The sequence below is a fragment of the Mustelus asterias genome, chromosome 25, assembly GCF_964213995.1.
Source record: "Mustelus asterias chromosome 25, sMusAst1.hap1.1, whole genome shotgun sequence".
Taxonomy (NCBI): domain Eukaryota; kingdom Metazoa; phylum Chordata; class Chondrichthyes; order Carcharhiniformes; family Triakidae; genus Mustelus; species Mustelus asterias.
The window spans coordinates 32,062,784-32,079,666 of record NC_135825.1 but is presented as its reverse complement, the minus strand read 5'-3'; the positions used below and the strand labels follow the sequence as shown (position 1 = coordinate 32,079,666).

Genomic DNA, 16,883 nt, shown 5'->3' with positions numbered 1-16,883 from the left:
GGGAGAACATGCAGACTCCACACAGATAGTGACCCAAGCTGGGAATCGAACCTGGGTCCCTGTCTCTGTGAGGCAACAGTGCTAACCACTGTGCCACCACAAATTTGATTTCAGACACACAAAATAGATTTTGAAATCATCACATTCTTGACATAATTCAAAGAAGTTCAACTTCAAAGTAGAATAGCATTGTCTACTTCTGTTGATAGTGAACCTGGCATGAAAGGAACTCTTATTTTGCACTCATTTGTGAAGCTGACAAAATACGTGCTGCTGCTACTGCAGTAGAAGGAGTAACTTTCCATCTCCCCCGCACTTGGTGGATATCCTTGTTTATTGCCCTGATCCTTTCTTTTCAATTTTCTTCCTTCTTTAATTTTCTTTCTCTCTCTTCCTCCTTCTCTTTCCTTTCTCTCTCTTCCTCCTTCTCTTTCGTCCTTTCACCTTTTCTGATAGTCTTTCTTTTTGATGTTCTTGTCTTTTGACAACAGTGATCCGAGATCTCAAGGAGCTAAGAACACAACTGATCCTGAGATCTTAAGTGTATAATAAAATCCCCATGTCTGATCAGCTTAAAATGGATCCTGCACCAAAATGGGGAAAGCCAGAAGTTTGTTTAAAAGGCAGGGACTTAAAGGAGGAGAGGATGGAGAGAAAGAAAGGATTTCAGAGTGCGACAGTTGAAGGCACAACCACCAATGAAAACACAAAATGGGGAAGCACAGGAGGCTAGCATTGGGAGAGTGAAGAGTCCCTTGTAGAGATGGAGGAAGCTACACAGAGAGGGGGTAAAGACAATGAATAGATGTAAATATAAGGATGAGAATTTTAAATTGGAGGCATTGAAGCCATGGCAGGAACCAAGGGCATGGGGAATAGCTAAGCGGGACATGGTGCAAGATGGGACACGGGTAGCAGAACCGAAGATGAGCTGAAACTTATGATATGGAGGACAGAAGGCTGCCCAGGAGAGCGCTGGAATACTCAAGTTGGGAAGTGAAAAGATCACGGGCGAGGGTTTTGGCACCAAGTAGGCTGAGGCAGGGGCAGAGGCAAACAAATTCATGGAGTTGAAAGTAAGTTGGCTTTGTTATGGTGATGGCATAGGATTGGAAGCTCAACATGAGGTTGAACAGGATGCCAAGGTTGTGAACAGACTGATGACAGTTACTGAGGAAGGGAAACAGAATTAGTAATGAGAGCAGGGAATTTAATCTGGAGGGCCATGAGAATGGCTTTGGTCTGGATTTGTTTAACTGGAGGAAACTTATGTTTCTGGATGTTTGACAAAATAATCCGTGAGCACAGAGTCAATGGAGAAACCAGGTGAGGTGGTGGAGAGGGACTGACCCTCGGTGCAAATAGCATAGTGGCAGCGAGTAGGTGACAAAGAAGAAAGGGCCAAGGACCGATCTTTGAGGTGATTCCAGAAGTAAATAACATGGTGGGAGGTCATTGCCGGAGATTCTGTGGATACGATAGGACTGGTAGGAGTAGAACCAAGCCAGGATAATTCCATAAACCAGGGCATTGGAAGAGAGGAGTTGAAGGAGGATCGTGGGGTAACAATGACAAAGGGAGATAGAGAAGGATGGCGAAGGAAAAGCCACTATGGCTACAGTCAGACAAGGCGTCATTTGTGACGTTGCCTGGAGCTGTTTCTGAAGAAAACAACAACCACATTCACAGACTTGAGAAGAAAGACAGGTCGGCAGCAAGGTAACAGTTTGCAAGAGTAAAGCTTTTAGAGGAGGGACTGATGAAAGGGAGATAGACCTCAGGCAGGAAAGTAGCATGGTGGCCAGGAAAGGAGATAAGATAGCCAGCAGTATAGTGATTTAGTGTCAAGAGAGAAGGCAACGGATCTCAGGAGCACATCAAGCTTGGAAAAGGCAGAGAAAGGAGAGGAACAACTGGAGGAAGAAACAGATTATGAACATAGCAGGGGACAGCCTGGAGCGGCACGTTGGCACAGTCGTTAGCAATGCCACCTCACAGCTCCAGGGACCTGGGTTTGATTCCCGGCTTGGGTCACTGTCTGTGTGGAGTTTGCACATTCTCCCTGTGTCTGCGTGGGTTTCCTCCAGGTGCTCTGGTTTCCTCCCACACTCCAAAGATGTTAGGTTGATTGGCCATGCTAAGTTGCCCATATTGTCCCAGGATATGTAGGTTAGACAGATTGGTGGGGTAATGTGTGGGGTTGTGGGGATAGGGTCTGGGGTGGGATTGTTGTCCGTGCAGACTCAATGGGCTGAATGGCCTCCTTCTGCACTGTAGGGTTTCTATGATTCTATGGAGGAAAGCTTGGTTTGATGGGCAAGAAGGAAAAGGGGAGAAGAAGAAATCCGGGAAATTATAGGCCAGTAAGTTTGACGTCGGTGGTGGGCAAGTTATTGGAAGGTGTGATAAGGGAGAGGATCTACAAATATTTGGATAGACAGGGACTTATTAGGGAGAGTCAACATGGCTTTGTGCGTGGTAGGTCATGTTTGACCAATCTATTAGAGTTTTTCAAGGAGGTTACCAGGAAAGTGAACAAAGGGAAGGCGGTGGATGTTGTCTACCTGGATTTCAGCAAGGCCTTTGACAAGGTCCCTCATGGGAGGTTAGTTAGGAAGGTTCAGTCGCTGGGTATACATGGGGAGGTAGTAAATTGGATTAGACACTGGCTCAATGGAAGAAGCCAAAGAGTGGTTGTGGAGGATTGCTTCTCTGAGTGGAAGCCTGTGACTAGTGGTGTGCCTCAGGGATCGGTGTTGGGTCCATTGTTGTTTGTCATCTATATCAATGATAATGTGGTAAATTGGATCAGCAAATTTGCTGATGATACAAAGATTGGAGGTGTAGTGGACAGTGAGGAAGGTTTTCAAAGCTTGCAGAGGGATTTGGACAAACCAGAAAAATGGGCTGAAAATGGCAAATGGAATTTAACGCAGACAAGTGTGAGATATTGCACTTTGGAAGGACAAACCAAAGTGGAACGTACAGGGTAAATGGTAGGACTCTGAAGAGTGCAGTTGAACAGAGGGATCTGGGAATACAGGTACAGAATTCCCTAAAAGTAACGTCACAGGTGGATAGGGTCATAAAGAGTGCCTTTGGTACATTGGCCTTTATAAATCGGAGTATCGAGTATAAAAGTTCAAGTGTTATGGAAAGGTTATATAAGGCATTGGTGAAGCCGAATTTAGAGTATTGTGTACAGTTTTGGAAGGATGTAAATACGGTTGAAAGAGAAGGTTCACAAGGATGTTGCCGGGACTTGAGAAGATGAGTTACAGAGAGAGATTGAATAGGTTGGGACTTTATTCCCTGGAGCGTAGAAGAAAGAGGGGAGATTTGATAGAGGTGTATAAGATTTTGATGGGTATAGATAGAGTGAATGCAAGCAGGCTTTTTCCACTGAGGCTAGGGGAGAAAAAAACCTGAGGGCATGGGTCAAGGGTGAAAGGAGAAAAGTTTAAAGGGAATATTAGCGGGGGGCTTCTTCACGCAGAGAGTGGTGGGAGTGTGGAATGAGCTGCCGGATAAAGTGGTAAATGCAGGGTCACTTTTAACAGTTAAGAAAAACTTGGACGGGTTCATAGATGAGAGGGGTGTGGAGGGATATGGTCCAAGTGCAGGTCAGTGGGACTAGGCAAAAAATGGTTCGGCACAGACAAGAAGGGCCAAAAGGCCCGTTTCTGAGCTGTAATTTTCTATGGTTTCTATGGTTTCTATGGTAAGTGGATGAATGGAAGGTCTCAATCTTTTGATGAAACAGTCCACGAACTCTATAGACTTGTTGTGGGCAGTGAGGGAGGAAGGGACTGGAGACATTTTATGCTGGCAAAAAGATACTTTTACATTCCAGGATGGTCCTGGAATAGTAGATTGTTTTGGCACATTAAAATGTAATGAATACCAGTTATTTATCTTCCACTTCAATTGTCTTCAAGAACGGTAGGTAATTTTAGACTACTACTGATATATTCTTACATTGTCTCCATTACTTCTTAACTTCCAAAATGGCTGAATGAATAACCAGGAGCCTTCATTCCCTGTGCCGTCCAGAGTGACTCTCATGGCATTCTTCTCCAAGAGAGCTGGTAACCGCTTATTCACAGTCAAGTATTTGTTGCTTTTCATGTGCAGCAGCTGAAAGTGGAAAACAAACAGTAGTTCAGAGAACAGGGGAATATTTATTTAAAATGTTAGTGTTTCCAATATTATTCGATATTTAATGAGTAGTGCTAACAATCGTCATCCGAAATTAAAAGCTTAAGTTATCTATTTCAGGAAAACACAGAAAGGAACAACAGGTAACGTTCCTATTAACCAATGCATCACTTTATAATGATCCATAGTGTGCTAGTGTAGACCACAACTTACCTTTCCTTGAACTAGCAAATCAATGTCTTAGCAACCTTATTCTTTTGAATATCGCTGTGTTTGTTTCCTTTCTGAGGACGGCCTCAACCGGGATCTTGGATTCATGTCACACTATCTGTAACCCCCATAACGACTTGCCTGGGTTTGCAAAATCTCACTAACTGTCCTGTCTGGAGATAATACACAGCTCTTTAACCTGTGCTTAACGCTCTCTCCACTCACATTGTCTGTACCTTTAAGACTTGATTAGCTGTAAAGACTCGCATTCCAACTATTATTCTGTAAATTGAGTTTGTGTCTCTATATGCCCTGTTTGTGAATAGAACTCCCACCCACCTGACGAAGGGGCAGCGCTCCGGAAGCTAGTGGATTTTGCTACCAAATAAACCTGTTGGACTTTAACCTGGTGTTGTGAGACTTCTTACTGTGTTTACCCCAGTCCAACGCCAGCATCTCCACATCCTTTCTGATGCACAGTGCAAAGTCACTGGTGCATTTGAAAGTGGAAGTCATTCAAGATCATAGAACATAAAATCCCCACAGTAAAGAAGGAGGCCATTTGGCCCATTGAGTCTGCACCGGCTCCAAAGGAGCATCTTATCAAGGCCCACCCCTGCCCTCTCCCCACAACCCCACATATTTACCCCGCTAACCTCCCTAATCTACACATCTTTGGACACTAGATTAATGAAAAGGAAGTGATCATTTTTGGTAAAATGTCAAACAATTTCATTCTCGAGACGAGATTCACCCAATAAACTTATCAGGACCTTCTAAAATTGAGTTAGTGTCTCTTCTGTAACTTAAAAGTAATATTGAGTTAGGCTACAATATGGCTGAGCTACAAAATTACTCGCTTCATGAGCCAAATTCTGGAGAAATCCTGATCCATCCTAACTCCTGACTTGTATTTGGACATATTTGATCAATGGTATATCCACATTTAAATTTTCAAAATGGGACTGGCAGCCTTTCAGAATTAAGTCAGTGAGATAAATCCTGTTATTTTCCATATCTCTGCAGTTGGTAATGCTTGCTTATCCATTTGATTTCTGTCATAAGATTTCTGTCAGCGACAATCAGTCTATGACAATGTAAGTTACTTTCCCATGTGTTTAATATGCCCGATCTAGCCAGCCTTCGGTGACCTGAAAAGGTGGTGGGTCACTTGAACAATGACTTTCCAGTCATCACCATCCTAATAGGGTCTCTAGGTGAGTAGCCCATGTGCCTATTTGCTTCAGGTGGGAAGCCACTGTTAATATGAAAGTCAGGTTCTGTGATGTACATAGTTCTCCAAGTGAATTTTGTACTGGTGTTGAGCAGTCCTTCAAAAAATAGTTCCGAAAATGGACTGAAACCATCTTCACCTTTTATTTCAGTGAGGCTACAAGCTGCAGGCAACTGGGGAAACTGTCATTGTAAAGGGGAGGTAGTGGCATTATTGCTGAACTAGTAATCCAGAGACAGAGGCTCTGGGGACACGAGTTTGAATCTGACCACTGCAGATGGTGAAATTTGAATTCAATAAAATATCTGGAATTAAAAATGTCATGATGACCATTATCAATTGTCGTAAAGACCCATCGAGTTCACTAATGTCCTTTAGGGAAGGGAATCTGCCATCTTTACTTGGTCTAGCCTACATGTAACTCCAGAGCCATAGCAATGGGGTTGACTTTCAACTGACCTTCTGAAATGGCCCAGCAAACCATTTGGTTCAAGGGCAATTAGGGATGGGCAATAAATGCTGGCCCAGCCAGCGACGCCCATATCCCAAAAAAAGAAAATAAATTGTGCGTGCAATGTACAAAGACAATAGAATCATAAAATTCTACAGTGCAGCAGGAGACCATTTGGCCTATCGAGTCTGCACCGACCACAATCCCACACAGACCCTATTCCCATAACCCCATGCATTTACTCTAGTTAGTCCCCCTGACACTAAGGGGCAACTTAGCATGGTCAATCCACCTAACCCGCATATCTTTGGACTGTGGGAAGAAACCGGAGCACCCGAAGGAAACCCACGCAGATAAGGGGAGAGTGCAAACTCTACACAGTGATCTGAGCCTGGAATCGAACCTAGATCCCTAGTACTGTGAGGCTGCAGTGCTAACCACTGTGTCACCATGCCGCCCCTTGTTTACTTAAACACATTCACATCAAACATAGTACGTGACAGCACGATCTTAAAGTGATAGCATCAAATGCGACAAATTAGGAAACAAGTTTTTTCATCAGTTCATTATCAAAGCAGTTTCAAGAAAATCAGGATTCCAATGTGCATTATTCAGATCCTTGGCCAAGTGTCAGGGACATTCAACTGAATAGGCAGCCAGAGAGTTACTATGAAGGCTCTATCTATCCAAATAATAGGACTGATTTACAACATGAATATCTGCCACTTAGGAAAGAACCCCCTTTGATCTTGAGTGTCAAAGCTTGGCTTTGAAAGGCCAACAGCATTGTTGAATGATTGGGGTTTTCCCAGCATTTCCATGTAAAGAGAGGAACACTTGGAGAGCTCAGTAGAATTCTGGAATATAAATTAGCATTCATAATTCTGACAAATAGTGCTAAAACTGGAAATGAATACATCCCAGGACAATTTAAATTTTGTGAAAGTCATGTAAATTAATTATCGTAATATAGTTTATCTGATATAGCCTCATGCTTTTGTGTAATTATCTGTTGGTAAATCTAGCCATTACCTTTATGGTCTGACTGTGTACAGCTTTTGGCTTTGATAAGTGAGAAATCTATATAATCTCCAATGTGAAATAACAAGTAAAAAGGTAATTGGTAGGTCTGCAACATGACACCTCTCTCAGCTCACATAAAAGAGTGGACATTTTAAGTTACACACAATAATGGCATGATTATTGTGAACCTACATCAAATGGACTTTGAACAGTAACACAAAAAAGCTAGAGCTAGTTAGTGGAAAATCACTGCCAAAGTATCTCAATGGACAACTACAGAGAACACAGCCCTATTATGTCCCTACTCACGATGGCATGCTATTCTAAGGCAATTTCAAACAAGCATCTCTCTACAAAGCATTCCCACTCATTCGCACTTTAATAGAAAGACTGCAATTGTAAGGGATGTGATAAAAATATTGTGGCTGAACAGACAAGTGATCCATAAATCTGTGTCACCAACACTTTACAAGAGATTTGAAAGTAAGCATTTTAGAACAATGTTAACTTGGTTTTTTTTATAAATCTCAAATAGAGGCTTTTAATAATTTACATTTTCACAAAGTCGTATTGCATTTCTAATGTCTGACACTTTCCACTCAAGTTTAGGATATCATCCTTCAGCACGAACGAATGAGAAGCTGCATAATTATTACACATTTTAATTGTGCAAATTAAGATGCAGCCAAAATGCTACAGCTGGCACTGGTGCATGAAAAAAGTCAAAATTATTCCATACTCTTCCTGAGGTTTAGCATCCATAAATCACTCAGGCGATGTTTCCGGAACGGGGCAGGGCAGAGTTTCTATCCAGTCAATGCCTGTTCTCCTGACCCTGTGCCAACATCCAGGATGTGGAGATGCCGGCATTGGGCTGGGGTAAGCACAGTAAGAAGTCTTACCCAACATCCAGGATCAGACAGAACTGGAACAAAAATCCAGACAGAACTGGAACAAAAATGTCAGTGCAGTACAAATGAGTTCTAACCACCTTTAAATGTCAGGAACTGTAGGGCTAAGATAGTCAAGTTTGTTGTTCCTACCTAAATCCCTTGATCATCTTAACTTTTACCATTCAAACCATTTTTTTTGACTGTCCACTCAAGGTTGCCAGGTGCAAACTACCCATGACATGTTAAAAATTAAATAAATGGTTGTCTCAGGTGGCATAATCATAGAATCCCTACAGTGCAGAAGGAAGCCATTCGGCCCATCAAAACGCACCAACCACAATCCCACCCAGGCCCTATTTCCGTAACCCCACACATTTACCCTCCTAAGATACTGTCATAGATTGTGTTGAGGAATTTGAATCAATGCAGGAAACGCAAAAGAGAATGGCAGCTCTTATGGAAAGATTTGTACAAGAGCACTAAAATAACCTTTAAACAAGAACATATTGCAACTAATATATTCTTGGTATCTGCCCACAAGAGAAAGTGGTTTTAAGATGAATGGCCATATCAGAATTTAGCTTAAGTTTTCCTGTTGCATGACATGGGCTCCTCTCACTGGCAGCTACAGTTGCTGGGAACCATAAATGAAATTGAATGCCTGACAGTCATAACGCAATTCAAAAAGAACAAATGCTTCATATGGAAGCTGATTGTCCAAGACAACTTCAAGGTTGTGTCATGGCATTAATGTCAAAGGGGGACAGAAAGCACTTGATCACGCATTAACGCCTTCTTGTCCCTATTCTGGATTTCCACTCCAATCTCCAATCGCTCGGATGACGTATTGAGCTGGATTTAATGGAGCCAAGCAAGCAGGCCTGCATAATTGTGGGAGAGGCCTCACATCCCATTCCCACCGATGGGAAAACACAGCTTCATCAGGAATGGGGTTGACAAGTGGAACCCGCCCTCTGGCTAATTAGATTCATTAATGTGCCACTTAAAAGTCATTATCCCTGAGCCCACTGGAATTTAGTGGTGCCTCGTGGATTCTCCCACACTCACATGGATTTCCCGTGCCTGGCGGTGTTGCCAGTGGCCTCCCAGGAAGGGCAGGAGATCACTCTTCCAAAGGCACTTATGGAGGGAAAAAGGGAAGGGAGGTGCCACAGATTGCCACCCTCCTGCCCTTGCACTCTCCCCCACCTCTTGCCAGCGACCCCCACCCTAAAATCCCCAACCCACCCACACACAATTCTCCAGATGATCATCTCTGGTGAAGGCTCACTCTAATACTGGCAGCAGCCACCACTCTCGGTGGCGCTCCCTGGGTTGGAGAGCTGCCAGCCTTTGATTGACTGTGTGCTCTCTGTGGATGGGATTTCCGCTGCCAGGGTCATAAATCCCAGGGAAGACATGATGCTCATGATGCTAGGCACTTAAGTGCCTGACAGATACTTAACTTAGTTTGGCCACCCCTACCAAAACAACGCAAACCTCGCACCTGTCCTCCAACCGATGGGTGGGACCCATGTCAGGAACACTAAATCTAACCCATTTTACTAGAATGCATCTCAAGTTTGGACAACTCCACGTTATTTTCCATTAAGTGAATAGATCCCCCCAGATTCAAGGAGCTGTATCTGTGAATCAATTAATGATGGAAGTAAATGTTTTCTCGAGCGTAAATATGTCATGTGAAGTTTCTAATCTTACTGTTCTATAAATTGTAAGGGTACTGGTCAAAAATGATTTCTCTCACAATTCTATGGGTGGCACGGTGGCATAGTGGTTAGCACTGCTGCTTCACAACACCAGGGACCCGGGTTCAATTCCAGGCTTGGGCCACTGTCTGTGGAAAGTCTCCATGTTCTCCCCATGTCTGCATGGGTTTCCTCCGGGTGCTCCGGTTTCCTCCCACAGTCCAAAGATGTGCAGGTTAGGTGGATCAGCCATGCTAAATTGCCCCTTAGTGTCAGGGGGACTGCTAGGCTAAATGCATAGGGTTATGGGGATAGAGCCTGGGTGAGATTGTGGTCGGTGCAGACTCGATGGGCCAAATGGCCACCTTCTGCACTGTAGGATTCTATGATTGCTCCCCAGTTTGTTCTTCTCCTTTAAGAAACGTTCTCACATCTGGCTGGAAAATATCTTATAACTTAATTAAATTTTCAAGTTTTGTTTACATGTTTAATCTTGTTCATTGCAACCGTGGCTATGCTTCAAAGGTATATAATTCGCTGTAAAATTCTTTGGAACATTCTGAGGTCACAAATGAAGCTTTCGAATGCAAGTCTGTTTGTTTTAATTTATACCCCATTCATAGAATCTTGTCCCTGAAGTAAGATTGAATTTTCCACATTATAAAAGGAGGCGGAAGACTGAACAGAAATTCAGGCTCCATAAAACTAAAATCACTCAGTAAGTTCAAACTGCCAACCCAGGTGTACATTTTGGAACAGACAAGTCATCGTGGTGGGTAATGTTGATTATAAGTCAAATAATTCTGATTTAAATAGGCTAAACATGCAACTGCAAGGTATCAACACCCCCTCCCTTTAACAAGATGCTTCCTCCCCTCTCTCCTCCTGCTCATCTGTGCTTAGCACACCAGGCACGTTGTTACCCTCACCACCTCAATCAAACTCCCTCGAGGCACATGTAACTCGATCTGTTCTGAGCATGCAGAGGGCACTGACAAAGCCATTCTTTTTCATTCCCATCCCTGAGAAGGTGGTCGTCTCTTTTGAACTGCTACAGTCCTATTGCTGCTCATACCTCACAATGGTTTTGGATCATAATTTTATAAATTGAACCCAGTGTCAAAGTGAAAATGATGTGTGCCTTGGGAGGGGAACTTCCCGTGCATCCTGCTGCTCTTGCCCCTCTAGCAGGTGGGCATAACGGATTTGGAAGGTGCTGTCCATGGGGCTGAGCCTAATTCGAGCCGTCAGTTGGGAACGAAGAGTGAATTGATTAAGGTGGTGAATGAGGTTCCAATCGTGTGGCTGCTTTGCTTGGACAGTGTTAAACGTGTTGAGTGTTGTTGGATTTGCACTTGTCCAAATGTGTAGAAAATATTCTATCGCATTCCTGATTAATGACTTGTAGATGGTGGAAAGCCTCGAAGGAGGAAGGCGGCGATTCATTTGACATCGAGTATCTAGTCTTTACCCTACTTTTGTAGACACTTATGTGGCTGGTCCGAGTAAATTTCTGATCAATGATAACCCTCTAGAATGTTGCTAGTGGGTAATTTGTTGACAGTACTTCTACATAATGTCAAGGGAAGGTGGTTAGGCTTCCTTTTATTTTGAGATAGACAGTTTCTGGCACTTGCATGGCCTGAATGAGCGGCACGGTGGCATAGTGGTTAACACTGCTGCCTCAGAGCACCAGGGACCCAGTTTCAATTTCGACTGTCTGTGTGGAGTTTGTACATTCTCCCTATGTCTGTGTGGGTTTCCTCCGGGTGCTCCAGTTTCCTCCCACACTCTAAAGATGTGCAGGTTAGATGGATTGGTCATGCTAAATTACCCCTTAGTGTCCTAAGAAATGTCAATTAGGGGGAGTTGTGGGGTAAAGGCATGAGTTTATGAGGATAGGATGGGCCTGGGTGGGATGCTCTGTCCGAAGGTTGGTGCAGATTCGGTGGGCCAAATGGCCTCCATCTGCACTGTAGGGATTCTATTTCATGTTCTATAAATGTTATTTGCCACTTAGTAGCCAACACTTGAATGTTGTCCATGTCTTGTACACCAAGGAGATTTAATTAGAACAGTGCAATTATCAGCAAATGGCTCTGGTTCTGTCCTGGTGATGGAAGAAAAGTTATCGATGAAGCAGCTGAAGATGGGTGAGCCTTGCGCACTGCTTTGTGGAACACCTGAAGAGATGTCCTGCATCTGAATTGATTGACCTTCAACAACTGTAACTATCACCCTTTGTGCGAGGCACAACACCAGCCAGTCGGGAAATTTTCCCTTTCCCAGGTTTTGCTAGTGTCCTTGATGCTCCACGCAGTCAAACGCTTTATGTCAAGAGTACACTCGCCTCAATTCTGGAATTCAGACCTTTTGTTGGAACACTGAAAGGCTGTAGTGAGGTCTGGAGCCAAACGGAATATGAACTGAGCATCGATGAGCTGTTTATAAAGTCTGCTGTCGACAACACCTTCCATCATTTACAAGTGACTGAGAACAGGCTAATGGGGCAGTAGTTTGGTGGGTTGCATTTTGACTTCCTTAGTATTTGTGAATTGTTCTACTGTAAATTTCAATTCATGAATACGCCACAAAAGGCCACACCATAGGTCATGGCAGTTTGAGGAACATGTATTAATCCAGAATGAATTACCCATTACCTGCCCACAGAACTTGCTCTTCCAGTTGACCACATGCTCTGGGAGCTTAACTTTTCCAAAAACTATCAGAGCAATCAGCAGGTGAGATCAAGTTCAGCAAAGCATTTTCAGGACCTTTGCTTAACTGCAAAAAGTACCCAACATCACAGTGTAAAGAAAACATTTTTTTAAAGTAAAAAGTACTTGCTTGCTTCAGAATAGGAAATATTACAAGCACCACAAAAAACCCCAAAAAATTACTTCAAGATAATAAATACATTCCCACCTTTGTGTCAAAGGGTGTTCTGCATGAATGCAGACGTTGTGACAAATGTTTTGCATCAACCTCGTTGGAGCCCCTCCAAATTCACTGTCCAAAACTACTGATATAAGGAACTACTTTGTTGGTCCAAGGAATTGTAATTGGACTGTGCAGAGTCGCTGAGCAGAAACTGATAGCCAAGCTCCGCACACATGAGGACGGCCTCACCCGGGATCTTGGGTTCATGTCACACTATCGGTAACCCCCACAGCTTGCCTCCTGGACTTGCAGAATCTCACTGGCTGTCCTGTCTGGAGACAGTACACATTTCTTTAACCTGTGCCTAATGCTCCCTCCACTCACATTGTCTGTATCTTTAAGACTTGATTAGCTTTAAAGATTCGCATTCTAATCAGTATTCTGTAACTTGATTTTGTGTCTCTGTGTGCCTTGTTTGGGAGCAGATATCCACTCCATCTGACGAAGGAGCAGGGCTCCAAAAGCTAATAGCATTTGCAACCAAATAAACCTGTTGGACTTTAACCTGGTGTTGTTAAAACTCTTACTGTTCTTACAGCTAGCCAATTTCTGATCCAAACCCTCAATCCCATGCCTCCGTATCTTCTGCAATAGCTTACCGTGGGGAACCTTATCAAACGCTTTACTGAAATCCATATACACCACATCAACTGCTTTACCCTTATGCACCTCTTTGGTCACCTTCTCAAAGAACTCAATAAGGTTTGTGAGGCACGACCTACCCTTCACAAAGCTGTGTTGACTATTCCTAATCAAATCATTCCTTTCTAGATTATTATAAATCCTATCTCTTATAATCCTTTCCAAAACTTTGCCTACAACAGAAGTAAGGCTCACTGGTCTATAATTACCAGGGTTGTCTCTACTCCCCTTCTTGAACAAGGGGACAACATTTGCTATCCTCCAGTCTTCTGGCACTATTCCTGTAGACAATGACGACATAAAGATCAAAGCCAAAGGCTCTGCAATCTCCTCCCTAGCCTCCCAGAGAATCCTAGGATAAATCCCATCCGGCCCCGGTGACTTATCTATTTTCACACTTTCCAGAATTGCTAACACCTCCTCCTTATGAACCTCAATCCCATCTAGTCTAATAGCCTGTATCTCAGTATTCTCCTCGACAACATTGTCTTTTTCCTGTGTGAATACTGACGAAAAATATTCATTTAGCGCCTCTCCTATCTCTTCGGACTCCACGCACAACTTCCCACTACTGTCCTTGACTGACCCTAATCTTACCCTAGTCATTCTTTTACTCCTGACATACCTATGTAGGCCAGACCAGGTAAAGATGGTGGATTTTCTTCCTTAAAGGACATTAGCAAACCAGATGGGTTTTTACAACAATGGACAATGGTTTCACAGTCATCATGAGACTTTTAAACTCATTTAGACTTTTATTGGATTCAAATCTCACCATCTGCCATGGTGGGATTCAAACCAAGATTCCAAGAGCATTATATAGGATCTCTGGATCACTAGCCCAATAACAATACCACTATGCCACTGCCTCCCTGGGATGGGAAATGAGGTGGAGATGGACAATGGGGATGGCTCCAGAAATTTTTTGGAAAATGATTCCTGGCTTCTGATGGGAAGACAAGTACAAGTCTTTGTTCTTTGTTCTTTGTACAGGTGTTTGAGGAAGATACAAAACTCAGGGAATGCTGCCTGAAAATTTGGTATTTGTCATTGATTCCAGCTAGCATGTTCCTCCAGATGTTCAGCACTCATCTGTATGAATCCACACAAAAAAAAAGTCCTTTGTCTAGACTCAGATAATGAACGTTCACTTGGTAAATGTACTTTCCACCCTGTTGAGAGTCGAGATCCTCAAGATACATGAGAAGAAACTAAAATAAACAGAAGGGAGCAGAAAATTGTTAACATTAGCTTGTTAAGTCAAACACTTCCTCTTCATGAGTTCTGTGTGAAAAAGTGTGAGGTCATGCACTTTGGAAGGAGAAATGGAGGCATAGACTATTTTCTAAATGGGGAAATGCTTAGGAAATCAGAAATACAAAGGGACTTGGGAGTCCTTGTTCAAGATTCTCTTAAGGTTAACGTGCAGGTTCAGTCGGCAGTTAGGAAGGCAAATGCAATGTTTGCATTCATGTCGAGAGGGCTAGAATACAAGAATCGGGATGTACTTCTGAGGCTGTATAAGGCTCTGGTCAGACTCCATTTGGAGTATTGTGAGCAGTTTTGGGCCCCATATCTAAGGAAGGGTGTGGTGGTTTTGGAAAGGGTCCAGAGGAGGTTCACAAGAATGATCCCTGGAATGAAGAGCTTGTTGTATGAAGAACGGTTGAGGCTCAGAGTCTGTACTCGTTGGAGTTTAGAAGGATGAGGGGGGAATCTTATTGAAACTTACAGGATACTGCGAGGCCTGGATAGAGTGGACATGGAGAGGATGTTTCCACTAGTAGAAAAATCTAGAACCAGAGGGCACAACCTCAGGCTAAAGGGATAATCCTTTAAAAGAGAGAGGAGGAATTTCTTCAGCCAGAGAGTGGTGGATCTATGGAACTCTTCGCTGCAGAAGGCTATGGAGGCCAGGTCATTGAGTGTCTTTAAGACAGAGATAGATAGGTTCTTGATTAATAAGAGGATCAGGGGTTATGGGGAAAAGGCAGGAGAGTGGGGATGAGAAAAATATCAGACATGATTGAATGACGGAGCAGACTCAATGGGCCAAGTGGCCTAATTCTGCTCCTATGTCTTATGCAGACTTGGACCTTATGCTTTTGAAGGGTGTACACTGAGATTAAAAGACAACATCAATCAATTCAAGAACATAAGATGCAAATAACAGCCCTAAGTGCTGTTCTCTTTATTCTAATTAGTTACTAAACATAGTCACTCTTCACTCATGAGCCTTATTGAGGCAGCTTTCCTGTTTTCAGTCACTTAAATGAACATGTAAACTTCACAAAAAGGAATAGCTTTGCAGTAGCTCTGCTCTGTCACTTCCGATCAATGGTTTCAGCACAAGTCATCCACACAAGTAACATGACCTCATCTACTGACTGAGCACAATCTACCAAACTGCAATTATAAATAGACCCTTGCGGTTTCACTTTGACATTTTGCCAATGCAAATGTTTTCCTCCAGCATTAGTGAATCAAAAATATCTGCTTGTGCTTCATCCCCGTAGCTGCTGCTTTTATTTACATGTTTTGAGGAAATGTCTGGTTAAAGGTACAAGGTTATTCTTACTTGTAAAATGAACTTGAGAACCACGAGCTATTTGCTTCTCCATCCACATTGTCTGGGAGCCTGAGTTATTCCGAGATTCGTTCAGATAGTTAGCATCTTAATGAATACAATGACTTTAACATAAGGAACCACAGTCAAACTGTAAAATTTACACAATTGCATGGGCCAACAATGTACTTCCTTTTATCAATAGTTTCGTGCTAAATTTGGAGGTCTTCCAGGCAAGTTCAGGCAAAACATTTGTCACAAAACCTTATGCAAGTGTAAAGAAAAAAGAATGCTCCAGTGTGAGGAGTTTTACAAAGTTGCTAACCATTCGTTATCTTGAAGCAATTTTCTTAGATTAGTAGTGCTTGCATTATTCCCTATGGCCGAGTACTTCTTACATTGAGAAAATCATTTTTCACGGGTGTGATGTTGAGAGCTCTTTGCAGGAAATAAAGACCCTGAAAATGCTTGCTGAATTTAATATCAACTGCTGATTACTCGAATACTTTTGAGAAAGTATAGCTTCCTCAACACATGGTCATCTGGAAGATGTGGCAGGCAATGGGTAATGTATTCTGGATTAATATACAAACCCCCATAACGTCCATGACCTGCAAGGGTATTTTGTGGCATAATTCTGCCATAAAAACCATTCACAAATACTTAATGAAGTCAAAATATTTTAAAAATGATTTAGTGTAACATCCCCATGCCAAAAGTGCACACTTAGGGAGACAATTGCTGCATATATATACACACACATTTATATAGCACCTTTAATCTATTAAACATCACAAAGTGCTTCACAGGAAGGTAATCAAGCAAATTTGGCACAAAGCCAAGTAAGATGAAACAATGGCAGATGGCCAAAGGCTTCATTAAACAGAGAGGTTTTGATGAGCATCTTAAAGGAAGAAAGAGAGGTAGAGAGGTTTACAAAGGAAATTCCAGGGGTTAGGCCTCAGGGAGCTTAAGGAATGGCTCCAATGGTGCCACGATTAAAACTGGGGATGTTCACGGAGCCAAAATTAGAGGAGCACAGCCTTCTTGGAGGGTTCTG

General features: G+C 42.8%; 1 protein-coding gene across 1 annotated transcript in view; it reads right to left on the bottom strand.

Annotated features, from left to right (window-relative positions):
* Positions 1-16,883, bottom strand: part of itpr3 (inositol 1,4,5-trisphosphate receptor, type 3) — a 301,852-nt gene that overhangs the window by 177,662 nt on the left and 107,307 nt on the right. The window contains exon 5 of the mRNA XM_078242319.1: positions 3,979-4,137. Within this exon, the coding sequence (XP_078098445.1) occupies positions 3,979-4,137 (159 nt within the window). The remainder of the gene's footprint in view (positions 1-3,978; positions 4,138-16,883) is intronic.